The sequence below is a fragment of the Cinclus cinclus genome, chromosome 10, assembly GCF_963662255.1.
Source record: "Cinclus cinclus chromosome 10, bCinCin1.1, whole genome shotgun sequence".
Taxonomy (NCBI): domain Eukaryota; kingdom Metazoa; phylum Chordata; class Aves; order Passeriformes; family Cinclidae; genus Cinclus; species Cinclus cinclus.
The window spans coordinates 4,268,955-4,294,342 of record NC_085055.1 but is presented as its reverse complement, the minus strand read 5'-3'; the positions used below and the strand labels follow the sequence as shown (position 1 = coordinate 4,294,342).

The window sequence follows — 25,388 nt, the reverse complement described above, 5'->3', positions numbered from 1 at the left end:
TGCTTTAGCATTAAAAATAAGAATTTTCTGTGCTGTATATTACACTGCTTACTAACATGAAATGTAAGAAACACACCTCTTAGTTCTAGTTTGACCCATTCTTTCAATTGCTTTCCTGGAGCCTGCTACCAACATTTCAGGTGTGATTGTGAGTATAGATCACCATCTCTGAGGGCAGAAGTTAAGGGAGTCATTGTGGACAGCACCTATTTTTTTTCTAGATATGCTTTTTCCACTGGCAAAGTGGAACTCATTTCCAGTAGTGTGGCAGTAAAATAAAAAAGGAACCAATGCCCTTTTCTAGGCTGTGACTGTACCGTGTGCAGTTCTGATGCAGTTAAGACAGCAAGTACAAAAGCAATAAATAGTATGAGGTTCAGTATTAGCTGCCCATTACTGCTGAATTATGCTGAGAAGATTTTAGTGTCTCAAAGAGTTAACGGAATTCTTTCATTAAACTGACACTTGATGCCATGTCCAACCCTTGCTGAAAGGGCCAGGCTAGAAAGGCACTCTTTGTATCAGTGTACAGTTCCTAGAGTGAGTGTTGGAGCAAAGTCTACCAATTCTGATATGGAGTTGATAGTCTCCTTCAGGGTAGAATCAATATTGCCCACGAAAGCAGCCACTCTTGATCTCTTCAGTGCAAATATCTGCTCTCCTTGCTGTCATTTCAGTCTGAAGGGCATGAACAAAGCTCTAATTTCTATGTTTAGAACAGGGAAATCAGATGTTCAGAGAGAAGAGATTTGAAACTACAGAAGTGATAAGTTCTTGCTCATCTTGCTGAAAAATCTGAAATCCTTCAAGGATAATTTATTACATGACCTGATGCAATTTGTATTCATTAAGCACTGAAAACCTTTCCTTGCTCAGAACACTGTACTGGCAAACTATACAGCGAGACCCTTTGTTCAGTCAGGAGCCCCAGAGACCAACTCCTGTACTAAAATTCAAATTTGGCAAAATTGTTAGAAAGTTCTAACATTTTACATCTGGCAGCTGAAGGTTCAGCATAACAACTGGACAACAATCAATAAAAAAAGAAAATTCACACTAGGTGGCAAGGGCAGGATGTTGAGTTACTCATTTTATGCAAGTGCATCCAAATGGAGAATAGTTTATCCATGCAGAAACAAATGGAGTAACAATTGGCACAGATCAGAAATGGAGAATTCAGACACATTCCTCAGCTGACATCAGAAGAGGATTTATGTATTCAAAGCCTTCAAATTCAGACTGGTCAATCTTCTTCACAATATCGCTATTAGAATTTAAAAAACAGTCATTAGTTGAGCAAAACTAAAAATATAACATTAACTGACAGTTTGACTTAAAATTTAAACCTATTCACTGGACTGCAACTGAGAAAATTTCCCTTTCCTCTTTTGACCCTCTCTACCTTTACAGTTACCACTGGGTTTTTTTAACTCCAGTAATGGTACCAAAACACAAAACCCCTCAAAAGCAGTGACTGGGCTTCACTGACTCTCCCACAAAGCAGTCTGCAAGGTTTGCAATTTCAAAACTTGCCCTAAGCAGTCAGTTTTGTAAGGACCTGAAAACATTGGGATGCGATCGATACTGCACTTTCATCAGCAACTTTTCTAAACTTAATTTGTACAGTCTGCATTTAGAAAGGGATGAAGAAGGAAGCTGGATTTCAGACTTGATCAAGGTGCACAGGTAACATTTAATATACACTGTTTATGTTTACATACTATGTGAATGTTATATAAAACCCTATAAAAATTCCTAAAATATGAATAGCAGTGGCTTAATCAAACTAGAAAGGTTCTTCCCTCCTCATCTCAAATCAGGGCCTCTCAAAAGTAAGTAGCCACAAATCCACTACCAAAATCAAGGACATTATCATGCATTTAAGAAAGGTTTTTTAGCTAGGGTAATCTCACCTGACTACTAACAATATAAAACACCCAAACAAGTAAAAAAAAAAAAAAAAAAGCATGTTCTCTTCTCTGAGCTTCTTTAATTCTACATTACTTACTCATCATCTGGAGTGAGCTGCACAGGTTCATTGGTGAACTGGGAATCAAAGTTATCCAGACCAAATTCTCCAGATATATTTGGTTTAAACGGAGGCACCACTTGCTTTTGCTCCATCTAAGAATAAATACACTTAGTCACACTGAGAATTAGTTATTGAATTGTTTTTAAACAAGGCTGAAAATTACTATTAGGTTTACCTTTTATACTTTCTACAATCATTCTAATAATCTACTGCATTTACTGCGTGTAAAAGGGAATAAAGATTGTGTATTCTAATTCTGGTACAACATAAATTAAGAGTTAAGTGTTTTTGAGCTTAAGGTCCTCTCTCACAACTTTGTGACTGTATGCAAAGAACCTCAGCCAAGTCAGGGGGCATTCACATACCAGATCCCAATCAACGTTGCGGAAGAAGGGATGTCCCTGGATATCTGCAAACCCTGTCTGAGGATGGCAGCCCAAGCGTTCCTTTGGATCCTACGCAAGGAAGAAAATATTTCTAAATGGATGCCACAGCCTCCACATGAATAAAATGCCAGTGTCACAAATCCCATGAGAAATGAAACACCAGAGTTAAAAGGAACACCGAATAACTAAATTAGCATTATTTATTTTGGAAACTGTTCCAATTTACCCTCTCAAATAGGGAGGAATATATGGCAGCCCTTAACTGAATTTTATATAAATGACTATGCTGATTTTCTTAATTTTTATTCAGACTTGTTCAAATGTACTATAGGTTTCAGAGCAGGCTTTGTTAGATAACTAATGAATTTGATTCTTTCCCCCCATTTTCCCTTGCTCTTCCCTGAACAGATTATGCCAGGAAATCACACTGGGGCAGTAACTGCAGTTCCTGGTAATTACTGTGGAAAGCAGCTTATTTTAACAAGACAATTCCATCTCCAGGTACAAACATGCACACACTACCAGGGAGCTGTAAGAGTGTGCAGAGAATAGTGTGACTTTCTCAGAATAATTTAACCAAATCGAGTTTCTCCTGTATCTCTTTCTTCCCACTCATGTAACACTCACTAAAACCCAGCAAGTGCTTGGACTCATCATGCACTACCCCATATGCACCTTCTGACTCTCAGGCTAGAAAGCCCCCAGCAAGCAGTGAGCAAATCCTGCCTCTGCATCTCCTTCAAGGAACGCATCAGAAGCTATGCAAGTGATTTGCTAAGATGCTTCTCTCAGAGCCAAACTAAATCTGGTAAGTTTGTTCAATTCCCCAGGTTAAAGAAATCATTTGGAGCATTTCTATGCCTTTCACTTTGGAATTTACTCCTAATCTCAGCCTGAGAACCAGGAGCTTCAGATTTTAACAGAAGTATCTAGAATAGGGCCTTCAGCCCCATTGAAATTCTGCTTTAGACTCTCACCTTTTCTACCCTGCTTCTGTATATGGCAGATAAAGTACATCAGCTCTTACCTTGTTAAGGAAACTCTTTAGAACACCTGCTGCTTTCACAGAGAGGGATCGAGGAATTCGGATCTGTTTTTCCAAAATTACTGCAAGAAAACAAGGTTCCTATCAGCGTTTGCGTCTTTGAAGCTAGTTTAAAGGTTAAGTAGAAGCAAAGCACTGAAGTGTAGGAAGACCCATGGTACTCACCTTGGAAGAGATAATCCTCTGTGTTCTGATCAGGGTTGTCAGAACTCCCGACGATGTCGAATGGCGACCGGCCCGCCATCATCTCAAACATCAGCACGCCAAGGGCCCACCAGTCCACGCTGAAGCCTGGAATTCAAGAGAGGAAACACCACTGAAGATACTTCATAACAAAAATACCAACACCTGAAGGGCTAAAAAGGAGATATTTTTGAACTTCTTCTCTGTAAGTATTGCCAGTCTTAGCAATTAGCTGAATAAAGCAGAGATAATGACTGTAGCACACATTACGTGGATCCTTATGTACATAACAGGAGGAGATGCTGTACAGAGGAAATGCAAAGAGGTTAAAGGTTGGTGTTAAGCCCTTAACAAAGGTTTAGATAATATTTAAGCCTAGTCTTTACTAACCAAGAGTGCATAATCCAGGGTGGGAGATAAGGCCAATGAGGAACTGTGTGAGTCTTAAGAGTAGAAAGTCAGTCATTCATTGAGCAAAGTATATCTCCTCTACTATTCACTGTTAAAGGAAATCCCAGTAGCCAGGCTGGGGCTGATACAGTCTGGCTGGCCTAAAAAGCTTGTGATAAGCAGGAGTATCTGAAGCCAGTATGAATGAGAAATTTGATTGAAATAAGATGTTAGATTTAAAAAAATATGTAAAGGGACATCTTCTATCTAGGCCTTTTGCAATGAATTTGTGTCTAATCTATCATTGCTACCAAATGTAAAGCTCCAAAACAAAACACAATTCCACTCTGCAAGTATATCATTAGTAGTATCTAAAATAGTTATAAACAATAATAAATTTTGAAGACTCAAGCTATTCTTCAAGAGTGTTCCAAAGAATTTAAAATGTGCAGTTCAGAATATCTCATTTGCTTCTTGTGATGTTTATTACTCTTCCTTTGAAGGCTTTATTTACTTTTTCAGACAGGATGTTGAATTAAGACTGATCGTGTGTCTAAGAGAGATTTTTACTTCCTAGTGCTTAACTCCAGTAAGAAGAAACAAGGTGAAGGTTAAAAAGTAGCAAGAAAAATTCCATTTACCATAATCCTCTCCCCGGAGAATTTCAGGTGCAATATAGTTTGGAGTCCCACAGAATGTGCTGGTTGTGTCACCAGGCCTCAGACCCTCCTTTAGGAAAAGATGGGAAGAAAATGCTTAACTGAAGATCCCACACTCCTCTGCGAAGAGCTTCACTTTGAATTAATAAAGACTTGAATAACTAGCATTATGGCAATTCCATGGCAAAATCAAAGCCATACTCCAGTGTCTTTGTAGTGACAAAAGTTTCCCAGAGGAAATGGGCAGTGCCACAGAATCCAAACAGGAGCAAGTGAATGGTAATTTCAACCTCTTTTGAAATCACCTTATCCTGACTATTTCAGCCAACCCCTCCCAGACGAGTTGATCCAGCAGCTTTATGAAAACATAAACAGTACATGTAAGTGTAGTCTGTGCACTCTGGCATTTGCCTTTTCTTCACATGTGGAAGTGAAACGAATATACAGTGTGTGTGCACTGTGTACGAAGACAGACCTAGAATTTTCACTTTCTAAAGTCTCTGCATTTTTTAATTTATAACAATTTCTTAATTGTTGATTTTCCTGGTTAGCAAAAACTAGATCTTACCTTGCACATGCCATAATCTGTGAGTTTAATATGTCCTTCAGAATCTAGGAGCACATTATCCAGTTTTAAATCCCTGTAGATTATCCCTCGCTCATGTAAATAGTTCAATGCTAGACTGATTTCAGCAGAATAAAACCTAGTGTAGAAAGAGAAATACTGATAACTCAAATAATCAAAACCCAAAGCACATTAACACAGTCTTGGTAGTATGATATTTTCTATACATAATCCCAAGTATTCTACTCTTTTTACACAGAGAAGTGGCAAATTGCTTATAATCATACAAATGTTTCTATGCACTTCAAAAATTGTTTTTAGTTAATAGCAATGTCTCCTGCAATCATCCCTTTCATCTCACCATCTGAGATTAAGCATATGCACCAAAAACACAGCATTTGCCTGGACAGCTGGTAGTGGTTCTTGTACAAGAAACACATTGATATCATTAGACATTAAAAAAAAAAATACCACAAAACTGTTTTTCTAGAAAAAAATAGCAGACTGAAGTCATACAGAGTAATGCCAAGGCAAACAACATCTAAATGCTTCCTATTACAGTTCCTTCTTGAAACAAAACATGGTGGCTTGCAGCAGCAAAAGGAGGATGCAGTTTCACATTTCTTAAATCCTTAACATCTGGAGAGGATTTGTTGGCTCATCCCTCATAATCTCTGCACTGCTGTACTGTGTCAGAAAACCACTGTTTTGATACAAGAAATCTGGAATGACACACACCTGGCATGTTCCTCTGGCAGCTTCCTCTGCCTCTGCATATGGAACATCAGATCTCCTCCATTGACATATTCTATAACAAAGAATAACCTGGAACACACAGGATTGTTACAAATGATTGTGTGCACAGCTGAAAGAGGTGTGAGATGTTACAGGCCTGTTAGAGAACAATGCCCACTCCACTCTTCCTGTCCCTGGCACCACGGCTGGTTTTACCATTTTCTCCTCCCTCAAATAAATTCCCAAAGTTAAAAGTCAAGTATACAATGTTTCTCTAGATAATTCCTTCATTGCTAAAGGAATGTAAGTAATCCTTCCCATATTCCTCATCCATTACAGGTACTGCTTGTCATTACTACACATGTGACTCTACAGAGCCACATCAGTTCCTATGTACAAACCATTAAAAAAACCTTAAAATCTAGCTTTCTGATCCCCTTAGTCTCTTTTATTTGTGGTTAACACTGTAAGTGTATATTACAAATACTCTTTCTTCTCACTTCCCTCCATTAGCTTGTCACCTATTCAAAACAGCAGGGATTCTCTTTAAACATGCAGTAATTGGATTTTATATGTACTTAAAGGTATTACTATATAGGATAGAAAAATAGCAATTTTCATCTCTATCACTTGGTTTTCCTTTTGAAAACTTGGATTCTATTTTCTGAGTCTTTCTCACAGAATCATATTCAAAGAATCCAGGCAAGTTTGAGACAATTATTCCCTGGTTTTCGTACTTCTGATTTTCATCTCCCTGGAATTTGCTACTTAACAGTTTATGTTTTAAATTTAGGCCTTTGAGATGCCTGATAGGATGAAAAGTTTTTAATAAGACTATTTTATTATTAATTTATGACTTTTACCTGCTTTCTGTCTGGAAGCAAGAGTGCAGTCCGACCAGAAAGGGATGATTTGAGGCCTGTTCAAATACATGTTTCTCTGTCTGAACCCAATCAATATCCTATTTTTTGAAGAAAAGTGACATTCAGAAAAAGATTGTTGCATTTTAAAGTTCACGTATTAATGACATTTAGCAAAAAACGTTCAAGAGCTTCCCTGTCCTTGTTTTACTTGCAATAAATTAAATATTCTACAGTTCTGAAATGTGAAGCAATAGCTGATAGCATGCCTTTTATTTCCTGAATATCCACTACTCTTAGCCTCACTGTGTAACCACTTTGGGAATGGAAACACAGTGATCTATAAAAGATAAAACCAGTGCAGGGAAATGTAAAGTAGCACCAAGAAATGTAGAAGGAATCAATGGTAGACTGAGAAATAAATGCAAAAGCACTTGGACTGCAAGCCACAGTCACTCCAATGTTTTCAGAGTAGCCTAAAGAAGCCCAAGGGAAATCCTCAGTAACAAGAGGTTTTTAGCAGTTTAATAGTGCAATTTCTAACACCTTTTCACATATCACTGTGCAAAAATTTTTAAGACGGGGGTCTGATTTAACAAGCAATTCAAATAACATGGTAGATTACTTTGTGACAGAAACCCAGACCTGAACATATGAAAATCAGTCTCCACCTGCATTATGAACCTCCTACAGAGCAGTACAAGAAACCACATGTAGAATTCTCACTGAGTGCTGCAGCCCAGACCTGGTTCCCACCTCATGGGGCACACTGGAGCTGTCTGGAAGAGATGCCCTGTTCACTGAGAACACCTTGCCCACCTCATCATCATTGACGAGCTCTTTCTTCACCACCTTCATGGCATAAATACGCTCGGTTTTCTTCAGTCGAACCAGCAGCACTTTGGCATAGCTGCCCCTTCCAATGACCCGGAGCAGATCAAAATCCTGCAGGCCCAGACTGGAAGAAGCTTTGCCACTTTCCCTGATGCTCATTGCCTGTGGATAAAGATGCACTGAAATGAGGAAGAAGCCTTGGCAGTGTCAGCAACTGCTGACAAAAGTCAGCATTTCAAACAACATTTCAAAATTAATGTAAACAAGCAATTTAATTAACACTTGTTATCTTAAGACTGTGCTGTCCCGGAAAGGAATGTGCTGGGAAACAAAGGAGGTAAAGGAGACTTGGCAGATAAGAAACAAACCAAACTGGGAGAATTTGGAACACTTTCTGAATCAAAACACATCCCAACTCAAGGTTCAAAATAAAGCAGCATGCAAGCCACACATGCAGGCATCTCAGGAGCAACCCCAATGTGTCCTCCATGCTAATTTTCAGTTTATAGCAAAATAAACTACTAAAATCTTGAAACTGAGACACACAGGCTGTAAGATCTCTGAAGATGCTCATGGGTTCCTTCCAACTTCAGATACTCTGTGATTCTATGCACAGAGTTAGCTTGCATAAGATATTTTACCTCTTTTTCTTCACCAACATGGTCCAGGCTCTCATGACTCGAGGGATTGTATGGTATCACTGGAGGTACAAGAAAAATGTATTAGACTGACCCAACACAACAGGATTTTCTTCTGCCTTAAAATTTCCACAATCAGAGAAACACAGTTTAAATGCTTCTATTATAAATATTCACAACACACGGAATTGCATTAGGACCATCACTCAGATTGCCACAAAAATAAACATGTTTGGCCACCACTCCAGTAGAAGCTCTGCTAATGCTGTTAAGGGTTTGGTTTTGGGTTTTTTTGCTTGATCACAGCATTTGAAATACTCAGCTTACTAAATGTAACTGACAGCGTAAACTCTTCATTTTTAGTCAAGTTTCAGAAACTGGTAAGATGTGGAAAACTGGATTTTTTATATTTATATCCCCTTTAGCATTAAGAAGCTGTCTTCTTATCCTATGAAAAAGTAAATAAGGGTTTTAAAAGTAATTTTACTTCAAAGTCCACTTTTCAGCAACTTACAGTTTTTAAAAGAAAAAAACTCCTGATCTTACCTGTTTCTACACTATCTGAATGCACTGATGATGGATCCATAGGCATTATTGGTTCCTGCAAACACAGACAAGATTTTTGTAATAGACTGTCCAAGTGTCAGACACACTATTTTAGAATCAAAAAATTAAATTAATGACCCCTGAGGAATATTATCTAGCTACTTTGTAACTTGACTAGTCAAAATAGTTACTAAAGCAGACACAATAAAATAAACAACTGCATTCTTTATTTTCCCTGTCTTCTGGAAGTCATTACATGTTTCCAGAAGCTGCATCAGTGACAACTTGGTACAAAAGAGAAGGAAATACAGCAGATGAGAAGTGAGACAGAAAAACTCAAGTCCTTCAGTGGTATATATATTAGTCAAAAGAATTCCCAAAATATAAACTTGAAGCCGACTGCTTTATTAAACCAGGAGCAGTAATAATCTAAATTTTTCTAAGGACATAAGAAACTGTATATGACTGAATTTCTTTGGAGAAAAGTCAGAATTTCTGCTCTTCATATTCCTTTGCTGTAAATGGGAAATAATCTAATAATCTATCAGACATTTAGAGAATTTACTCCACCTATCCATTCTGAAGATGTAAAACAGTGTGTACATATGTACATGTTATACAATATCCCTGTGAAGGATGGGATAAATGTCCCTTATATGCTCATATGTGACAAGGGAAATAATGTCAGATGTAAAGATTAGACTCCTGTCTTGCTATAAGATGCAATTTTCCTTGGTGAATCCCAAACTTTCTTGCAAAAATCATGGTAACCATAAAAATGATGTTTCAACTACTGCAATTATTTGGTTGTGGTTTGAAAACCAAGACTATAGAAAGGGGGAGAGGGGGTAGTTAGTTGTTTGATTGGTTGCTGCTTTTTTGAGACAATTTATCAGGCCAGTTTTACTTACTGGCTGTAGTGTGTGTCGGCCACATTCAGTATTGACAAGTTTGTGACACTTCTTGTGAACGAGGAGTTTGCAGTTGATGCACTTGTAGCCCTGGCGCCCCAGGCCCCATATCCGGTCAGTGCAGATGGCACAGTGAGCTCTCTGCAATCAGAGACCAACAAAACTCATTAAAGAGCAAAACTGAAGAATAAACCTACCCAGACACACTTGCATTAACCAAGCTCATCTCCTCATTTCTCTGGAGGTGAGTGCTCACAGAGGAAGGCCGGAGAGCAGAAGCTTCAACATCTTAAACAACCAGACAATGCAAATGGGAAGATCACCGCCCGCTGAAGGACATTCACAAAACAACTCCAAAGACCCATGAAAACAGGGTGCCTATGCAGGCAAGAGTGGAAACTGATTTAACTGAGGTGCCTTGACAGCCTTTAACTCAGGTGAGGTCAAAAACAACAACAAAAAAGCTGAAGTTAGACATGAGGATGCTCAAGATGAAGTTTAGTGGAGACAATCTCAAGCATTAAGCACACAATACACTAAGCTTAGAGAAGAAGGAAAGATTATTGAAGCTGTCAAGGGACCTGACTTAAATTTTTGGGTTTGGTTTTTGCTGTTGCTGTTTTTAAGCACAGCAGAGCCTTCTTGGTCCTTAGCTAATTATATTTGACCCTTGCTTCCTGAAAACATTCTGAATGGTTCATTATTTTCAGGCTATTACATGGCACCAGAAACAGGCTGCCTGCAGAAACATCTCAGCTTTCTCCTTTAAAAGTCATGAAAGAAAAGTCTGCATCATAAGCAAGTTCAGACAGTTTTGCTCCCAGAAGCTGAAAAACGGAAAATCTACTTTTAGCCATCTAATACTTTCCAGTTTTCCCTCTGGGAAGATTTTAAGGGAACACAGGAGCTTTTAACATATACTCTGAAAGCATAATGTAAGTGAATTGCAACCAATCAGTTTTGTTTCTTTTTCCTATTTCAAGTTCCTGATGATTTAATATTGCTTAAGTTTCCTGAAGATACAGGATTACCACATGTGTATAGACAAACAACAAAAATGAGACTAAAACTACCTGATAACTTTTCAAGGAGTGGCATCATCATTATGAAAATAAGACATTCCTGTATCATGGCTTTAAGTACCCAACAAGAGTCTCACCCTGTTAAATCGTTTGGCTTGGAAAGTGTGACCATTTGCACAATAGAGCTTTCGCCACCGGCGGGCGCCTCGGCGATAAATGGACTCTAAGAGGAAAAACACAGGATTATATCCAGACAAATACAAACACAGAACTACAGCATCTTCTCCTGGAGGTTTTTGTGCAGAGCACCTTTCACAGTAAAGTTTCACTCCTGCACCTTACAGAAAAAGAGGAATGTTCCAAAGAGGAACATTCCAAGTACCTTTTTTTTTTTCTTTCCATTTTTGCAGAAAATTTAAAGTAGCATACCCTGATCAACTCAAAGTTAATTCTGATTTTTCTGAAGTTAAAAGGAACAGTGAGTCAAGAGAAGGTTAATTGTCCAAACATTACAAGCACTTGTGTGCAAAGTATACACATACCTCAGCTCAACTTGGGGAGAAGCTGTGGGGGAGGGAAAGGAGGAAGGAAAGTGAATTGGGAGCATGTCCTGATTGATAAGATTGTTTGACAAATCCTCCAGTATTTTAAATCCACAGCTGCCACTATTAATTTTTTTCATGTTTTAAACTATTACTTTATTTTCATTACTTGAGGCATGTCAGAAACCAAAACTGAAAACTAAGATACGAAGAACTACACTGAGCTGTTAATCTCTTTCTGATTTCGTCTGCAACCTCATTTTTCAGATAACCAGCATTACTCATTCTGCCCAAGTTAACTTTTAAACATGCACATTTAGATTGGATTGGTCAGAAGTTTGGACACCAAGCTGACAGATGCTTGTGTGCATAACACACACACACACACTCTCTTTTGTAAAACTTTAGGACTGGGGAGAAACTACCTCTTTAATGTCTAGAACATCAGTTAACACAAAAGAGGTTTTTGGAGAATCCTCCTGATAGCACCTAAACACCAATTTCAACACAGATCTGTAAATAGTGACACAACAAGTTGTTATCATTAGTTAAAAGCCTCTGCTCACTGTCAGTCAGCAATCTGACAACTCCCCAAGAGACAGGAATAGCATAAAAAACTGTCATGACAGAAGAGGCAAAAGCAAGGAAAGCAGAGTGACATGGGTAGTTAACAGGAATGCGAAATGCTTATTAACAATGATTCAGAAGTGACAAACATTGAGTTTAGAAAGACTTCCTATTCCTTTTAAATATTTGATTTTTACAGATTTTCATTATTAATATTTATAAATGCAGGATGCCAAACCAAAGAACATCAAAATCTGCCAAAACAGGAAATCTGAACTGATTTTTTGTATTTCTTAGCCGAAATGCCTACTTACTATCTTCTCCTGGACAAGGCATGCCAGGCCGCTCTGGGACACAAGGAAATACTGCAAGAAAGACATTAACTTCTGATTAGCTTTCAACCATCTAGAGAACAGCACTGACTGCACTTCAATGAAACCTCTTTGACAACAGATGAGCTGCAAACCACTACAAACCCCTTTTGATGGACATAGCAGTGAGGTACATGAGAAATACATGCAAAAAGCAGATTAAATGAAGCTATTTCTTAAACACAGTAACTAGAAAAAGTATTGATTTTGGTTTCTCATGTGGCCAATCTTTCACAGCTGGTCAAGATGTCCAAATACTGTAAATGTTTTATATAACAGTGTCCTAACAGTTACATAGGATGTTGACTACGTAAATTTTTGTCGTTTTTCCACAATTTATTTAGCTTCAGTAACACTACTCATCTTTTACAATTTATTTGGCTCCAGTAACCATCAGAGATTATTATAAACGTGGACAGCCTGGTGCCAGTTTAATCAGCAGCTTATCAAACACAAAAATTCATGGAGAAAGGACAGATGAAAAATCCGATCTGCACAGAAGCAGTGAAATGTATCTGCAAATAGATTATAATCTTCCCCTTTTTAAAACCCTCTGTGGGAAGCTGAAAAAGCTGTATTTTCCTTTCAAATAGGCTGATGATATACTAGATTTTTTAAGATCTTTTTAAGAGAAGGAGCCTATAAAGACACTCTAGTGTAACACACCAACACTTCATAATAATAACTTTTCTGCTCTAATCTCTGATAAACTAAGATCAAACTTCTACTGATAGAAAGTTACAAATAGCCAGAAAAATATTCTGAAGAAGCTGCCAAAATAGGCATATGACCCTGAAGAAAAAAACTGAACAACTACACATTAAACAGGGGCATGATATTATCAAGTTTAAAACTAATGTACTTAATTTTAGAAAAAACTTTTCATTAAATCTGGCACCACAAATGAAGCTCATTAATCTTTTTCCTAACAGAGATGCTGATCTAAAGCACTTATCCATAATTAACTTCAGGATAATGTAAAAATTTAATAAACAAACAAATTGTACTTTACCCCTTCTACCATTTGCTGCCAGCAAGTGTCTGAATGCACTTGGGCTCAATGAATGAATAAATAGACGCTGGATTTCATGAATAAACTAACAGCAAAATATTTTTTTCTCCCTTAATTTAATAAAGAAGAGCTAAAAGCACAGTGAAGGGTCATCAGCATCCCTTGACAGGATGGCCACAGGCCTGAGGGGAGAAGGGTGTGAAAGGCACAGGAATGGAAGGTAAAAATTCCACTCATTCACAGGCACAGACATGAGCAGCAGTACATTTCAGTATATTTTACCTACCATGGATCAGAAGCTCTGAATCCTTGTTTAGTTCATACAACCGAAAGGCCTCTTCTAACTCCAGCTGAGAGGAAACTGTACAGGGATCTCCTGGGGAAACAGAACAGCACAAAACCCACTCGTTTCAGTTCCATACCATTCAGTAGTTTCCTCACAGTTGGTTCCAGGATAATTATTGTAGAAAAAATCCTATATCCTCAAATGTGGTAGTATTTATTTTTAACACTGTTCAAAGAGTACATCTGAAAATAGAGTCATATTGAGTTTTTTCAGGGATAATAAAAATATGGGGTATTCCCAAGAGTCAAGCAGATCATAAGAACAAAACATCATTGCTACAAGCATAGTTACACATTATTTCAATACAGGAGGTGCAGGCTATCTTCCAGCACCTAAAACCTTCTAAGATTACCTTTTATTTCATGGATTTTTAATTAGAACTGAGTAAATTCTATTTTCACAGCTGTTTCAGCACTGCCAAGACTCACATCAGGAGATGCAAAAGCAGTTAGAACTCGAGTCTCTCCTCAAACCTCAATGGAAACTTTTGACAATTAATGTCATCTAAGCGCAACACCCTGCTTTTCTTATTTATAACTACTACTTTCACACTCACACAACTATTTTAAATAAAATCCCTTAAAGAAAGGACACCAAGGCAAAAGAAAGGATGGAGTTGGCTGGCTTTGTTTCTTATTTTTTTTTAATAAAACAATTGCAGATTTGTTGACCATTTGCAGACTAAATTACATGTCAAGTCCTTGATGATAAAGTTTCTCAAATGAAACTTTATAATATGTTTTCTTTGGTGTCTGATGCAGATTAGTAACATTATTAAAAAAAAATAGTCTCCTGAAAGAATAAGCCTTTTTCAAAATAATCCTGTATCTGAAACATTTTTACAACAATGTTGCATCTCAAACATCACTGTCCCAGAGACGGAAAATACTTCTAGTTATTAGCTCAGCTTGTCCTCCCTGCCCTCATCTATAAAAGATGTACTGTGCAAGACAAAGGGATTCATCTCTGCCTGCTCCAGCATGAGAAGTTTATTTTTAGCTCAAATCCAATACAGCAAGTCTGCTTTCCCATATTTCTAATTTTTAACAGAAAGACTACTTCCCATGTCTTTAAATGGCAAACTGGTTACGGGTAAGCAAACTGGAGTAATCTCCACCCTGGCTAAACTGGATCCAGTCTGGAAGTTTTACTGCTTTGAGACCTCAGTCAATACCACAGTTTGAAAGTTCACAAGCAACAGACCATTAACTATTACCTTTGTGTTTTACACAGCAAGGTATCTAAATTAATACAGCCACTGCTAAAGGTTTTCAGTGGAACCACACACCCAGGAGCAGGAGGTATTTCAACTCACCCCACAAAAGTTTTTCCAAAGAATTAGCTTTGTTTCTAATGTATCACAATGCTTTTGTTTCTAATGTATCTTCCCCCAGAAAAGGAAGGACACGGACCTGCTGGAGCCAGCCCAGAGGAGGTCACCGAGCTGATTAAAGGGATGGAGGACTCAGCTATGAGGAAAGGCTGGGAGAGTTGTGATTGTTCAGCCTGGAGAAGCTTTGGGGTGACCTAATTGTGGCCTTCCAGAACCTGAAGGAGCCTATGAGGAAAGTGAAGAGGGACTGTCTACAAGGGATGGAGTGACAGGACAGGGGGAATGGCTTCACACTGACAGAGAGCAGGTTTAGATCACATACTGGGAAAAAATTCTTCTTTCCTGTGAGGGTGGTGAGGCCCTGGCACAGGGTGCCCACAGAAGCCCCATCTCTGGAAGTGTTCAAGGCCAGAGAGGATGGGGCTTTGGGCAACCTGGATAGTGGAAGGTGTCCCTGCTCATGGCAGGGGGTGGAATGAGATGATCTTTAAGGTCCTTCCAACCCAAACCACTCTATGGTTCTATGCATTCTATGCTATTGCTAAAATATGAATAAAAATTGTAAACGTTCCATTTGTGGCGTTCTGTCTTTATTGTTTCCTGCACACCAAAATCCTCCAGATGAGTCTTTGAAGCCATCAGTCATTTTCCACCAAACCACCTCCCCCTACAGCTGGACACCTGGACACCACAGTGCCCACCCACAGCACAAACTCACACTGTGCAGAGCAGGGTGGGAGCAGAAGGAACAATTGTATTTACTCAGACTCACTATGAGAAACAACAAACCAGTTTTTCTTCATTTGTTTCCAACACCTGTGCAAACAGTTCTGTGTTTCTTTTTGTCAGAAGCAAATGAGGGTCTCAAGAATAAGCAAACTCAGAACAAGAGGTTTACAGACATCTCTCTCAACAGGCTTGAGCAGTACAAATTTTGCAGTCAAAGACAGCTGCAATACATAGGCAAATATTTACTTTTAAGTTATATAGCAAGAAACAACAGACTGAAGACACACACAAGGCCAGTGTCCCTCCTACAGGATGTTTCAGGAGCTGAACTGATCATATATGGAAAAAATAGAAATTTGTCTAAAATCAAATCAAGTTCATTCTATTTTCCAGTTGTATCTGAAGATTTTGGAAATGAGTCTACTCAAATTATATCTGTCTTTGTGTGCCATCACCTCTGTTAAATCAGAGTAGTTACATGTGAAGCCCTCATTCTGCAAAGGCATTTACTATATGACAAATCAGAACCTTAGTGTCCTGGTAAATCCAGTTTAGTCAGGAAGTAGTGATGGCCCAGACCCCTTATCTTCTCTCAGACTATAAAAAGCATGAGGAATAGTGTAACAAGTACCAGTCTACAGCACACACATTTCCTCATGCTACTGTTAAACAGTGAACTTCAGTTTTGGTGAAGAGGATGTGATACAGGAATTTTCCAGTAAAGCAAAACAAGTTTCTAGAAAGAATATCAACTGAAAACACTACAGAGTGGTGCTGAGAGAAGAGGCAGGGAGCTTGGCAAGAAGCCATGCACTGTACATGCAAGAATTATTCACAATAAAGACAGGAGGATTTGCTTTAAATACATTCCTCATTGGCAGATTAACTTTTTCTCCACTGACATTAAACTGTAAGTCAATGATTAAAGCAAACATGGATTGCTTGTGAAAATCAAATCCTACACATGAAAATAGTTCAGGCAAAATGCAACCTTCCTTTTTTTAAAATAAACCCATCTCTAATTAAAGAATGGAAATTGAGACCGAACAAACCAGCTTCAAGTAAATTATTGAATCAATACAAAATGTTTATTAAAAAGATAGATATATTTCCTGCCATGACTGACACTGCAGACTCCTCCACTGCAGTGAGGAGTCCATTATATTCCTGATGATAAAACAACACAGCTAGCTTATTATAAAGTAAATGTTCAACTCCCAGCAGCTCTGCTGTACACTTCAGTCATAAACACTGTTCATTTTACTGTACTGTATCTGCCTGATATAAATAACTTTGGAATGACAAGGAGAAGAAAAAACCCCACCTGATCAGACTCCAAAGACAACAATCTTCAACACACCTGCCTATAATATAGCACTTACAAAATTCAAATTTGCTCCATGTTTAGCTTTAGACTCTGAATAATCTGGCAGTAGCCCAATTTGAAACAGGAGGAAACAGTTCCATAAGCACCATTTATGCTGATAGCTGCATGCAAACACCAACCACAGCCAACAAATCACTGCACACTGCAGCCTTTTATGTACTGCATCAGCTAAAATAACTCCACAGCAATCTCATAATTCAGAGGGCTCTTCATTGTAGCTGTAGCTCAAAACCTGTGTGTGGAATGAACTAATTCCACTGAGAAAACAGAACCTACAAATAACCTTAAAAAAAATTACTACTTTATACACACAGCTCAATGGATGACATTTGTTAACAGGGAGAACAGACTGTTCATCCAAGGCAAACTTTAAGATGGATAATGCAAGCACTAGAGAGGAGTCCTCAGTCAAGGTTGTCACTGCGCTTTGATGAAAAGTTACTACACATCATCAGTATTTGGAAGAAGTTTTATTATTAGCTATGTGTTAACAGCCTTCAGGTTGCTAAAGAAACAGCTGATAATTACACTTGAGATATAATGTTTTTGGTTACACATAGAATTCAAACACACATTAAATTATATCAATATTTTAGATAAATACTGCAATTTGTATAACTTAATGTCTATTTAACTCTTTCAAAAATATAAGACACAAAGGGAATCTTCATCAGTATAAAGGAATACTTTCTGCTGCCCTCATAAGAAATCCTAGCACTGAATTAACATTTTCATAGTCACTGAGGTCTTGTTTGGTTTATAAAGACAGAGAACAAGCTACACACTAAGTAGCGTGAAACAAATAACCTTTTCATTAAGCTCTACATAAGAAGGCACTGGAAAACTTATTTTTGGAGTCAGATTCTATGTTTTGTAAGCTTATCTTAAGAAGGCAGAGAGAAAGGAAAAGATGAAAGGGAAAGAAAAGCTGGGAAGTTGAGGAATGTATTGATGGGCATTGATTTACCTTCTTCATCAATCCATTTCATGGTGAAAAGCTGCTCATTGTCAAAGGAGCACATGTCTCGAACTTCACTGCACAGTCCCTCGAAGGAGATGGAAGGCTCAAAATAGGTTATCATTATGTCCCTGAGACAGAGAAAAAGAAACTTCAGAAACTATTCCACAAAATATAACATTGATGTCACTGACGAACATCACCTCTAACACCTTCCATATACCACTAATATAAACCCCATCCCAGGTGCAGCTCCCTCCAAAATGTCATAGTAAATAAAGTACCAAAGCTTCCTTCTTATAGCAAAGTCGGGCTCCAAGTGATTTTTATTACCTGACACTTAATCCTACAGGTATCTGCTTAAGAAAAACTCAGATTTTATGCCCAACTAACTAGGAAGTGAGTTGCAGTAGACATTAACCACACAGAGAAATTAGATCTCTTACACGAGTGGAAACTCAAGAATGAAATGCTGCAAATGTTTTAACAGTGTTCAAAACATATTTCTTCTTTTACTTCCTCTTTAAGTTATTTTTTATTAGTATCAAAATGTAAAAACACATACATCTACTCCAACTAAATTTTGATTGTGTAGATGTTATGAAAAATTAATGACAAATATTAAACAGATTTCCTAGCAGACTTGGGTGCATGTGCAAATATTCAAAGTGCCTTTAAAAAAAGAGTGGTGCTTCACACAATGAAGGGAAAGGCTGACAGCCATATACTTAAAATTGAAATGTACTGCTTTACTCTTATGCAGAATGAATATTTCTGTGATAATTAAAAGTGAGTTAACCAGGTTTTAGTATGTTAGCAAAAAATGCTGGCCCAATGTGTTGGCTGGGCATTAAAGGGAAAGAGGTGACAGGGCTCAGACCCTTAACCAAAGGAGTAGGGAGACACAATTAGAGGAAGGAGGAAGGCTGCTTACAACACACTCACCAAACATAGCATAAAAGCTCCATGTTTGAGCTGCAAGATTAATCTTCCCATAAAAACCTCACCCAGCTGGATTTGCTCCGGTGGGTGCCAGCACCCAGGTCTGTTTGGGGGAGCTAAAAAAAAAAATAATTGAAGCAACAAAGCTTTTACCTGGTCAGAAAGCCCATCAAGTCCTACCAGACTGAAGTGTACGTATGCAGCAAGTTAAGTATCTTTAAATCATCATGTGCATGGGCAGATTGAGATCAAGAAGGTGACTTAACATAAAATGCTGTGGTAATGGAACCAGAACAACGCTCAGGAGGGGCAGAGAGCACACAAAAACCAAACTGCTTGCCTGAGGCTCCTCTGAGAGCAGCAGCAGGAATAAAATCAACTGGCAATTTCTAAGCACGGGAAGAACAGCGAGCCTACTTCTGGACTTATGAGCATCATCAGTTGGGTTAGGTTTAGTTAGGGACAGACTCCAGTAATTACAGCAGACATATGCCCAGGATAAACACAACATCTCTTCAATAATCTGAATAAAGCCGTCAAAAAGCTGCTAAGTGATTTGGTAATCACTCCTGTTCTTTCCACGTGAGACAAAACACAAAGCAAACAACAAAAAACTGGACCCTGGTATTTAGACACAGCACAGTCATTTAGAGCAAACGGGGCTTTATATTAAGTCCCCAGTCAGATCCATCCAACACAGCAAACTCTGACACAAAAGTCTCCCTTTGCATCTTGTATGGAAACACCAGCTGGGAACCCAGTGCCAACGAGGTGGATCTGACAGCGAGTTCCTGTCACAGACAGACGGGCAGCCACCACACAGCAAGCCTGTATTAGGAGGCAAAGCCTTAACCTGTATTTCCTGTTTTTCTGGGAAGGAAATAAGGCACTGCTTACTTAGCAGCTCCTCTAAGTTTACCATCCCTTCACTGATTCACATTTTAGCACACATCTGTTCACTGTGGAATATATTCTTAAATAAAAAAAAATTAGTTCTGAAGAGTGCTGAGAAGCCAAAATGTTTATAATTACATATATTTACATTACAGGACTTTCTGGGATTGAACTAGTCAGTAGAGAGTTTGTTAAAAGTTTATTACTGCCAGAAAAGCAGAAAGTTACAGACCACACTTTCTGAGACTGTAATCAGTGATGCTGTAGCAAAAACTGAAGATTAAATTATATATATTAGCAAAATCTGTTCAGCACATTTTCAAATGTGATGATTCAAGTTCACTTAAAATAGATTTATCTGTACTGCAACAAACAGGAAAAATCACAATGTCAAGATGTACTGAACAGCCTTGGAATCTCTTCATATCTCTAAAGTAAAAGCTTGTACCAACTGAACAAAACCTCTCTTACTACTTGTTGGCACTTTTAAGTAGCAAACCAGTTTTCCTTTAGGAAAAAAAGAGACTTTAATTATTTCAGAATTTAAGTGTGTTCTCTTAAATTACTACTCTAATACCTCAAGGAGGGCAGGTATCAAACAGTTATCAAATAATCTGGAATATCTCTTCTGCTACAGTAGACACTAATCAGCCTTTCAGAGACCTCTAGTCAATAGCAATATTAAAAGAGAAAGATGATGCCAAGTATAAACAAGGTTCCACAAGCAATATCTACATAACACAGGAACTGAAAGGTTTATTTCGCTTTATTCTGCCATTTGAACTCCACTCATGGCCCTGACACTTCCTGCTGACACAGGTCTCACTTTCACAATGGTTCTGTTGTCACACCTTCACGTGTCCACACTTCTTGCCCCTAACACAGGGCTGATGATGCCTTCATCAGGAAAAAGCTGGATCCACTCAAGCCAAGAAGTTAAATTCTACTGGGAAACTATTCTGCATTTTAAATAAAAGTTAGTTGGCCAAATTAAGGGGCAAAGGAAAATGAATATGGACCATAGCCTGTTGACTTGCATTAAAGATACATAATGTTCTCTTTTATGGAGATGTGGGAAAATTTTTCTTGACAACACACCCTTCCTTGTGATGAAGATAAGGTTATACACTGCTTGGAATAAGCATGTTTGTCATAAAGCTATTCCAAGGTAAAATAAATATCTTTGTTTGTACCCTCTTGTCACACCTAGGAAATCAGAAGAAAATCTGATTCAAGCACACCTTTTGCACCACCACATTTGGAGATGCCAATTAACTCTTACTATGGAAGCCCCAGACTTTCTACAATTTGTTTTAGCATTACTACAGTTGGTCTTAATCAGGGACCTGTTAGTAGGAAACATGCAAATATACAAGACAGCACTTGTCCTGAATTACTTTCACTTCTATCTTTCATAAATATTAATAAAGATCATTTATTCATACTACTAGAAGGCCTGTCTGAGTCAATATCCTTCAAATATTAGAATCAGCAAAACATAAATTATAGGAAGACTGAGAAAAGGCAAGTGGTAAACCTAAACACACTAAAGAATATATTTGAAATACATATAGAAGACCACCTTTCCTGTGACCAGTTTTTCTCCCTTTCTTTTACAAATCATCCAAGAGTCCTTCAACAACGAAATAAAAATAAAGGAAAAGGAAAAAAAGAAAAAGAAACCATCTAACACAAAAAACCCAAAACCAAAGCCAGCAATTAAAACACAATTCAACATCTGTGCCTCATTTTTCACTCTGATCTTAAACTCCTGTGAGAGAGCAACCCTGTAAGAACAGACACTACTGCTTTAGACTTTTCCACCTGCAGCTGCATATATCCCATATTATGTATAGGGAAATGTAAAGACACGTTATATATGTTATCTACATATCCACATGTATCACACACCTGAGCCAGTCATTAAGGCTTCTGAAAAGGTCTAATTAGAGCTCACTGCAATGAACCCCCCCAGGACTCCTGGGGAAATCTGATGTGTCAGTGTCATTTCTGCACAGTGAGGTGCAGCCACTGCTATTCACAACCATTTAAAGCATTGCTTTCCCCTGTCCAAGTTTTTTTTTCTGGAAAAAAAAATATATTGTCAGAAAACTAAATCAATATTGAAACAGCAAAGGTGGGGGGATGCATTCACAGGCTTGGTCCAAAGAAAACTTTAAGCTGAACGCTCCCCTATGAAGAACTTGATTGTCAACAGAAAACAGAACACACTGTGCTGAAGAATTGATCTAAAAGTGCCCAAGATACAGAAACATAAAAACAAATTCTGCAAGAATCCTTAAGAAATTAACTCCCTGGAAATCTTTATGGAAGTACATTTTGATTTTACAATTAAAATTTATTTTCTTCTCACACTTTTTCCATTCATGTAACTAAAATAATTAAGTTATTAAATTAAAAAAAGAAGCAGATAGAACATGTATCATGAGAGGACTGTCAGGCGTGTTTTTCATTTGAACCAAATTAAACTGAAGGTGAGCAAAGCATTGGCATCTACCTCTTTTTATTAAAAATCTAACCTACATTACAGCTTACACAGCTAAAACCAGCATAAACTCTGTCAGGCACTGGCACTGAAAGAATAAATGCTAGCAGTTTTAATCATGACAGAAAAATGGTTATTATAGCTGTTTGGTTTTGCTTCTTTTTTAAATTAGTATGAATTCTACAGGACTCCTTGAGCACCAGCAGTGAATTATTCCTACCCGTTCTCTACTCCTACAACATATGTATGAATGATGTAACAACTTCTTGTACTGACCTGAAAAAAAGCATCTCCAGCAAATGAGGCAAGACAAAAGGCAAACTTTGAATATCATCAGAGCGCCGAAATGGTTGCAATTACCGATGCTGATCAGTGCCATACACTGGGAGCTGCTACACTTTGTTATTACATCAACAAAAATCCACCTTTGGAGTAACAGACTGAATTCCTAAAAAAACCCTCAGAAACCTCTGCTACACACACTGCACAGATCACAGTAACTGTAAAATACGTAACACTATTTTAAGAATTTTAAACAACCAATCCTATGTGGAAGATAAGCACAGTTTAACTGGGAGAAGGAAATACCTGGAAAAACTCAACTTAATGCCCTAATTCCCAAGTCTCTGGGAATTCCGCATCCCCTTGTTCTTATGATTTGTGTTCAATTTTAGGAAAATTTTCCATTCTGTTTTAACTTATTTCATGAATTTAAGAAAAAGGATTACCAGTACACGGTTCAATAAAACAAAGATTCTTCAAAGGGTCCTGTGTGAAGTCTTTGTCTTGGCTGAGAAAAGCAGTTGGGCTCCCGGCCAGACACAGTCCAGTTTTTGGGGATTCAGGCTCGGCTCTTTGCCTCAGGCAAGTATCCCGATTATCAGATTCTCAAACGTTTCAAGAACAAATCTGTGCTTCTAAGTGGCTGGGTTGGGTTGGCTTGGCGGTTTTTTTTCTTTTTCTTTTTAACCAGAAACTCTTTGGAAGATGAAAAGACCTTCCCAGCCAGACTTTCCTGATAAATTCTACAACCCACTTAAATGCTTCCATTAAAAGGAAATTAGGAGAGATTAACGTTTCCTGATTAATACTGTTTCCCATTAATTCCTCGATCCAGCTCTGAGACAGTTTATCTGAAGAACGGGGAGAAAGCTGCCTTTGGTATCAGCATTCAGTTCTCAGTCTCCAAGTCATTTCAGGGTAAGAGCAGGTAAAATGTTTGACTTTGATATCCACTCGATAGTGCAAGTCTGAGAAGGGGCTTGAGATATTCTGTTGTAAGAAAGTGAAGCGAAAAATTTGCTTATGTCTCAAAATAAATCATGACTAAAGCATTCAGCTTGTTAGTTTGTTGGTATTCACAATGGTTAACCAACACCCTCTATGACTCAATGCCATTATTAAACTGATAACTGCATTAAAAGATAAAAAGTCAATGGACAGGGCTCAAAAGAAACATTCCAGTGCCTGTGAAATTATTACCAGTGTCATGAGCCAGCAATCCTGTCCAATGTAGCAGATTTTTTCCTCACTCCCACAACCCTGGGCTACTTCCTCCCTGTTCTTGCCCCACAGCATCCCTGTACTAAAGCAAGAATCCATGTGATTGCATGCGGAAATGATCAAGATTAAAACTGACCCAGCAGAAGAAAAATAAATGGTTTCATCCAGAAGAGTTTGCATTTTAGTTCAGTCTGATCAAATGAACACCTCTCCCAGCTGATAGCCAGGGGCATCTTTGCTTCGTTAAGAAAAAGTGGATTAAAGGGACTGTGAAACAAAGAGCTCAGAATTTCACATACTTTGACAGTTTCACATGTCCTTTCAGACACAGACTGTGCCAGTCTCTACAGTAACTTCTACAGACTTCTGTCAAGAAAAGCCCCACAGAAGACACAAGCCAGAAACCAAACACAGCACCAAATACCAAATGCTCAGTGAAGTTTCTACACCTCTTTAAAATTACCCAGTTAGAGACAGTAGAGAGTAAATACTTAAAACGTAATACACCTCTTCTTGTGCTTAACAGATATAACTGGAATTGTGTTCACTCTTAATCCAAAAATGCAACCTACATTGTTTTCTGCTTAGATCACCTCCCCTGAAACTTAATGGCCGATAAACCACTGGCAATCCTTGCCATGAAACTTATTAAGTCCTGTAACTGTTACTATTTATAGTGGGCTGTGAACCCAAGGCAGGACGTTTCTTTTGCTTTATGTGTTATTGCAGGAGAGCCATTAAATTAAGACCACAAAATTCAGATTCCACTTCACAGACACCTAGTATTTTTTTATTTTTTTAACAGCAGAAGCATAATTGACAGCAGATGCATCTGGGTTACCATTCACAGACTCCCCTGGAAATCGCCCTGGCAAACAGCGTAAAAACCCATGAAACAAATTTTCATACAAACATCCTCTTCCTTTAGTCCTGAACATCACTTAACATAGAAAGACCAGGACCAAAGCCGGATCCCGAACATACTAAATGCGACTTTTGGTGTCTGTTACGAGGGAATACGTACTTATTACTGGCAGCCAGGGCCTGGGGGTGAAGCAAAAAGCAAGACAGGGCAAAGACTGTTCAGGCACATCCTTGTTCACCGGGACGGCCATCCCGGAGAAGGGAGGATCCTGAACCCTGACACTAGTCCTGCATTTGACATCCATTTCAACAAGGCCGGTTGGTCGTGGAGTGTTTCTCCTCCGTTCTTTCCCTCCTCCCCTACAAGTCAGAGGATACCCAGAGCTCGAGCCAGGAGAATCCCCGGGAGCCCGGCCAGGGGAGCCCGTGCCGGGCACCCCGAACGCCAGCGGCGGCGCTCCGGACGCTGCTCTCCGCCCGGCCGTCCCCAGGGGCTCGGCGCCCGCACTCACCCCTTGTAGTAGGCTTTCACCCGGACCTGGTGGGCGCCGTCCCCGCCGAGGCTGCCCCCGAGGCCGCCCGGAGCCGACATGGTGCTGCCGGCGCCGCCGTCCCGCTGCGTCGGCAT

The 25,388-nt window shown here is 38.7% G+C and overlaps 1 protein-coding gene across 1 annotated transcript; it reads right to left on the bottom strand.

Moving 5' to 3' along the window:
* Positions 1–1,176: 1,176 nt before the first annotated feature.
* PRKCI (protein kinase C iota) lies at positions 1,177–25,388 on the bottom strand. The gene is made up of 18 exons (XM_062498934.1): positions 25,273–25,388; positions 18,061–18,182; positions 13,585–13,674; positions 12,230–12,280; positions 10,944–11,029; positions 9,785–9,925; positions 8,874–8,928; positions 8,331–8,389; positions 7,675–7,851; positions 6,859–6,956; positions 5,999–6,085; positions 5,264–5,399; positions 4,678–4,765; positions 3,629–3,754; positions 3,446–3,525; positions 2,398–2,487; positions 2,009–2,124; positions 1,177–1,264 (listed from the first exon to the last, which is right to left on the bottom strand). Exons 1-18 carry the CDS (start codon positions 25,386–25,388, stop codon positions 1,177–1,179), a joined length of 1,806 nt encoding a protein of 601 aa, XP_062354918.1.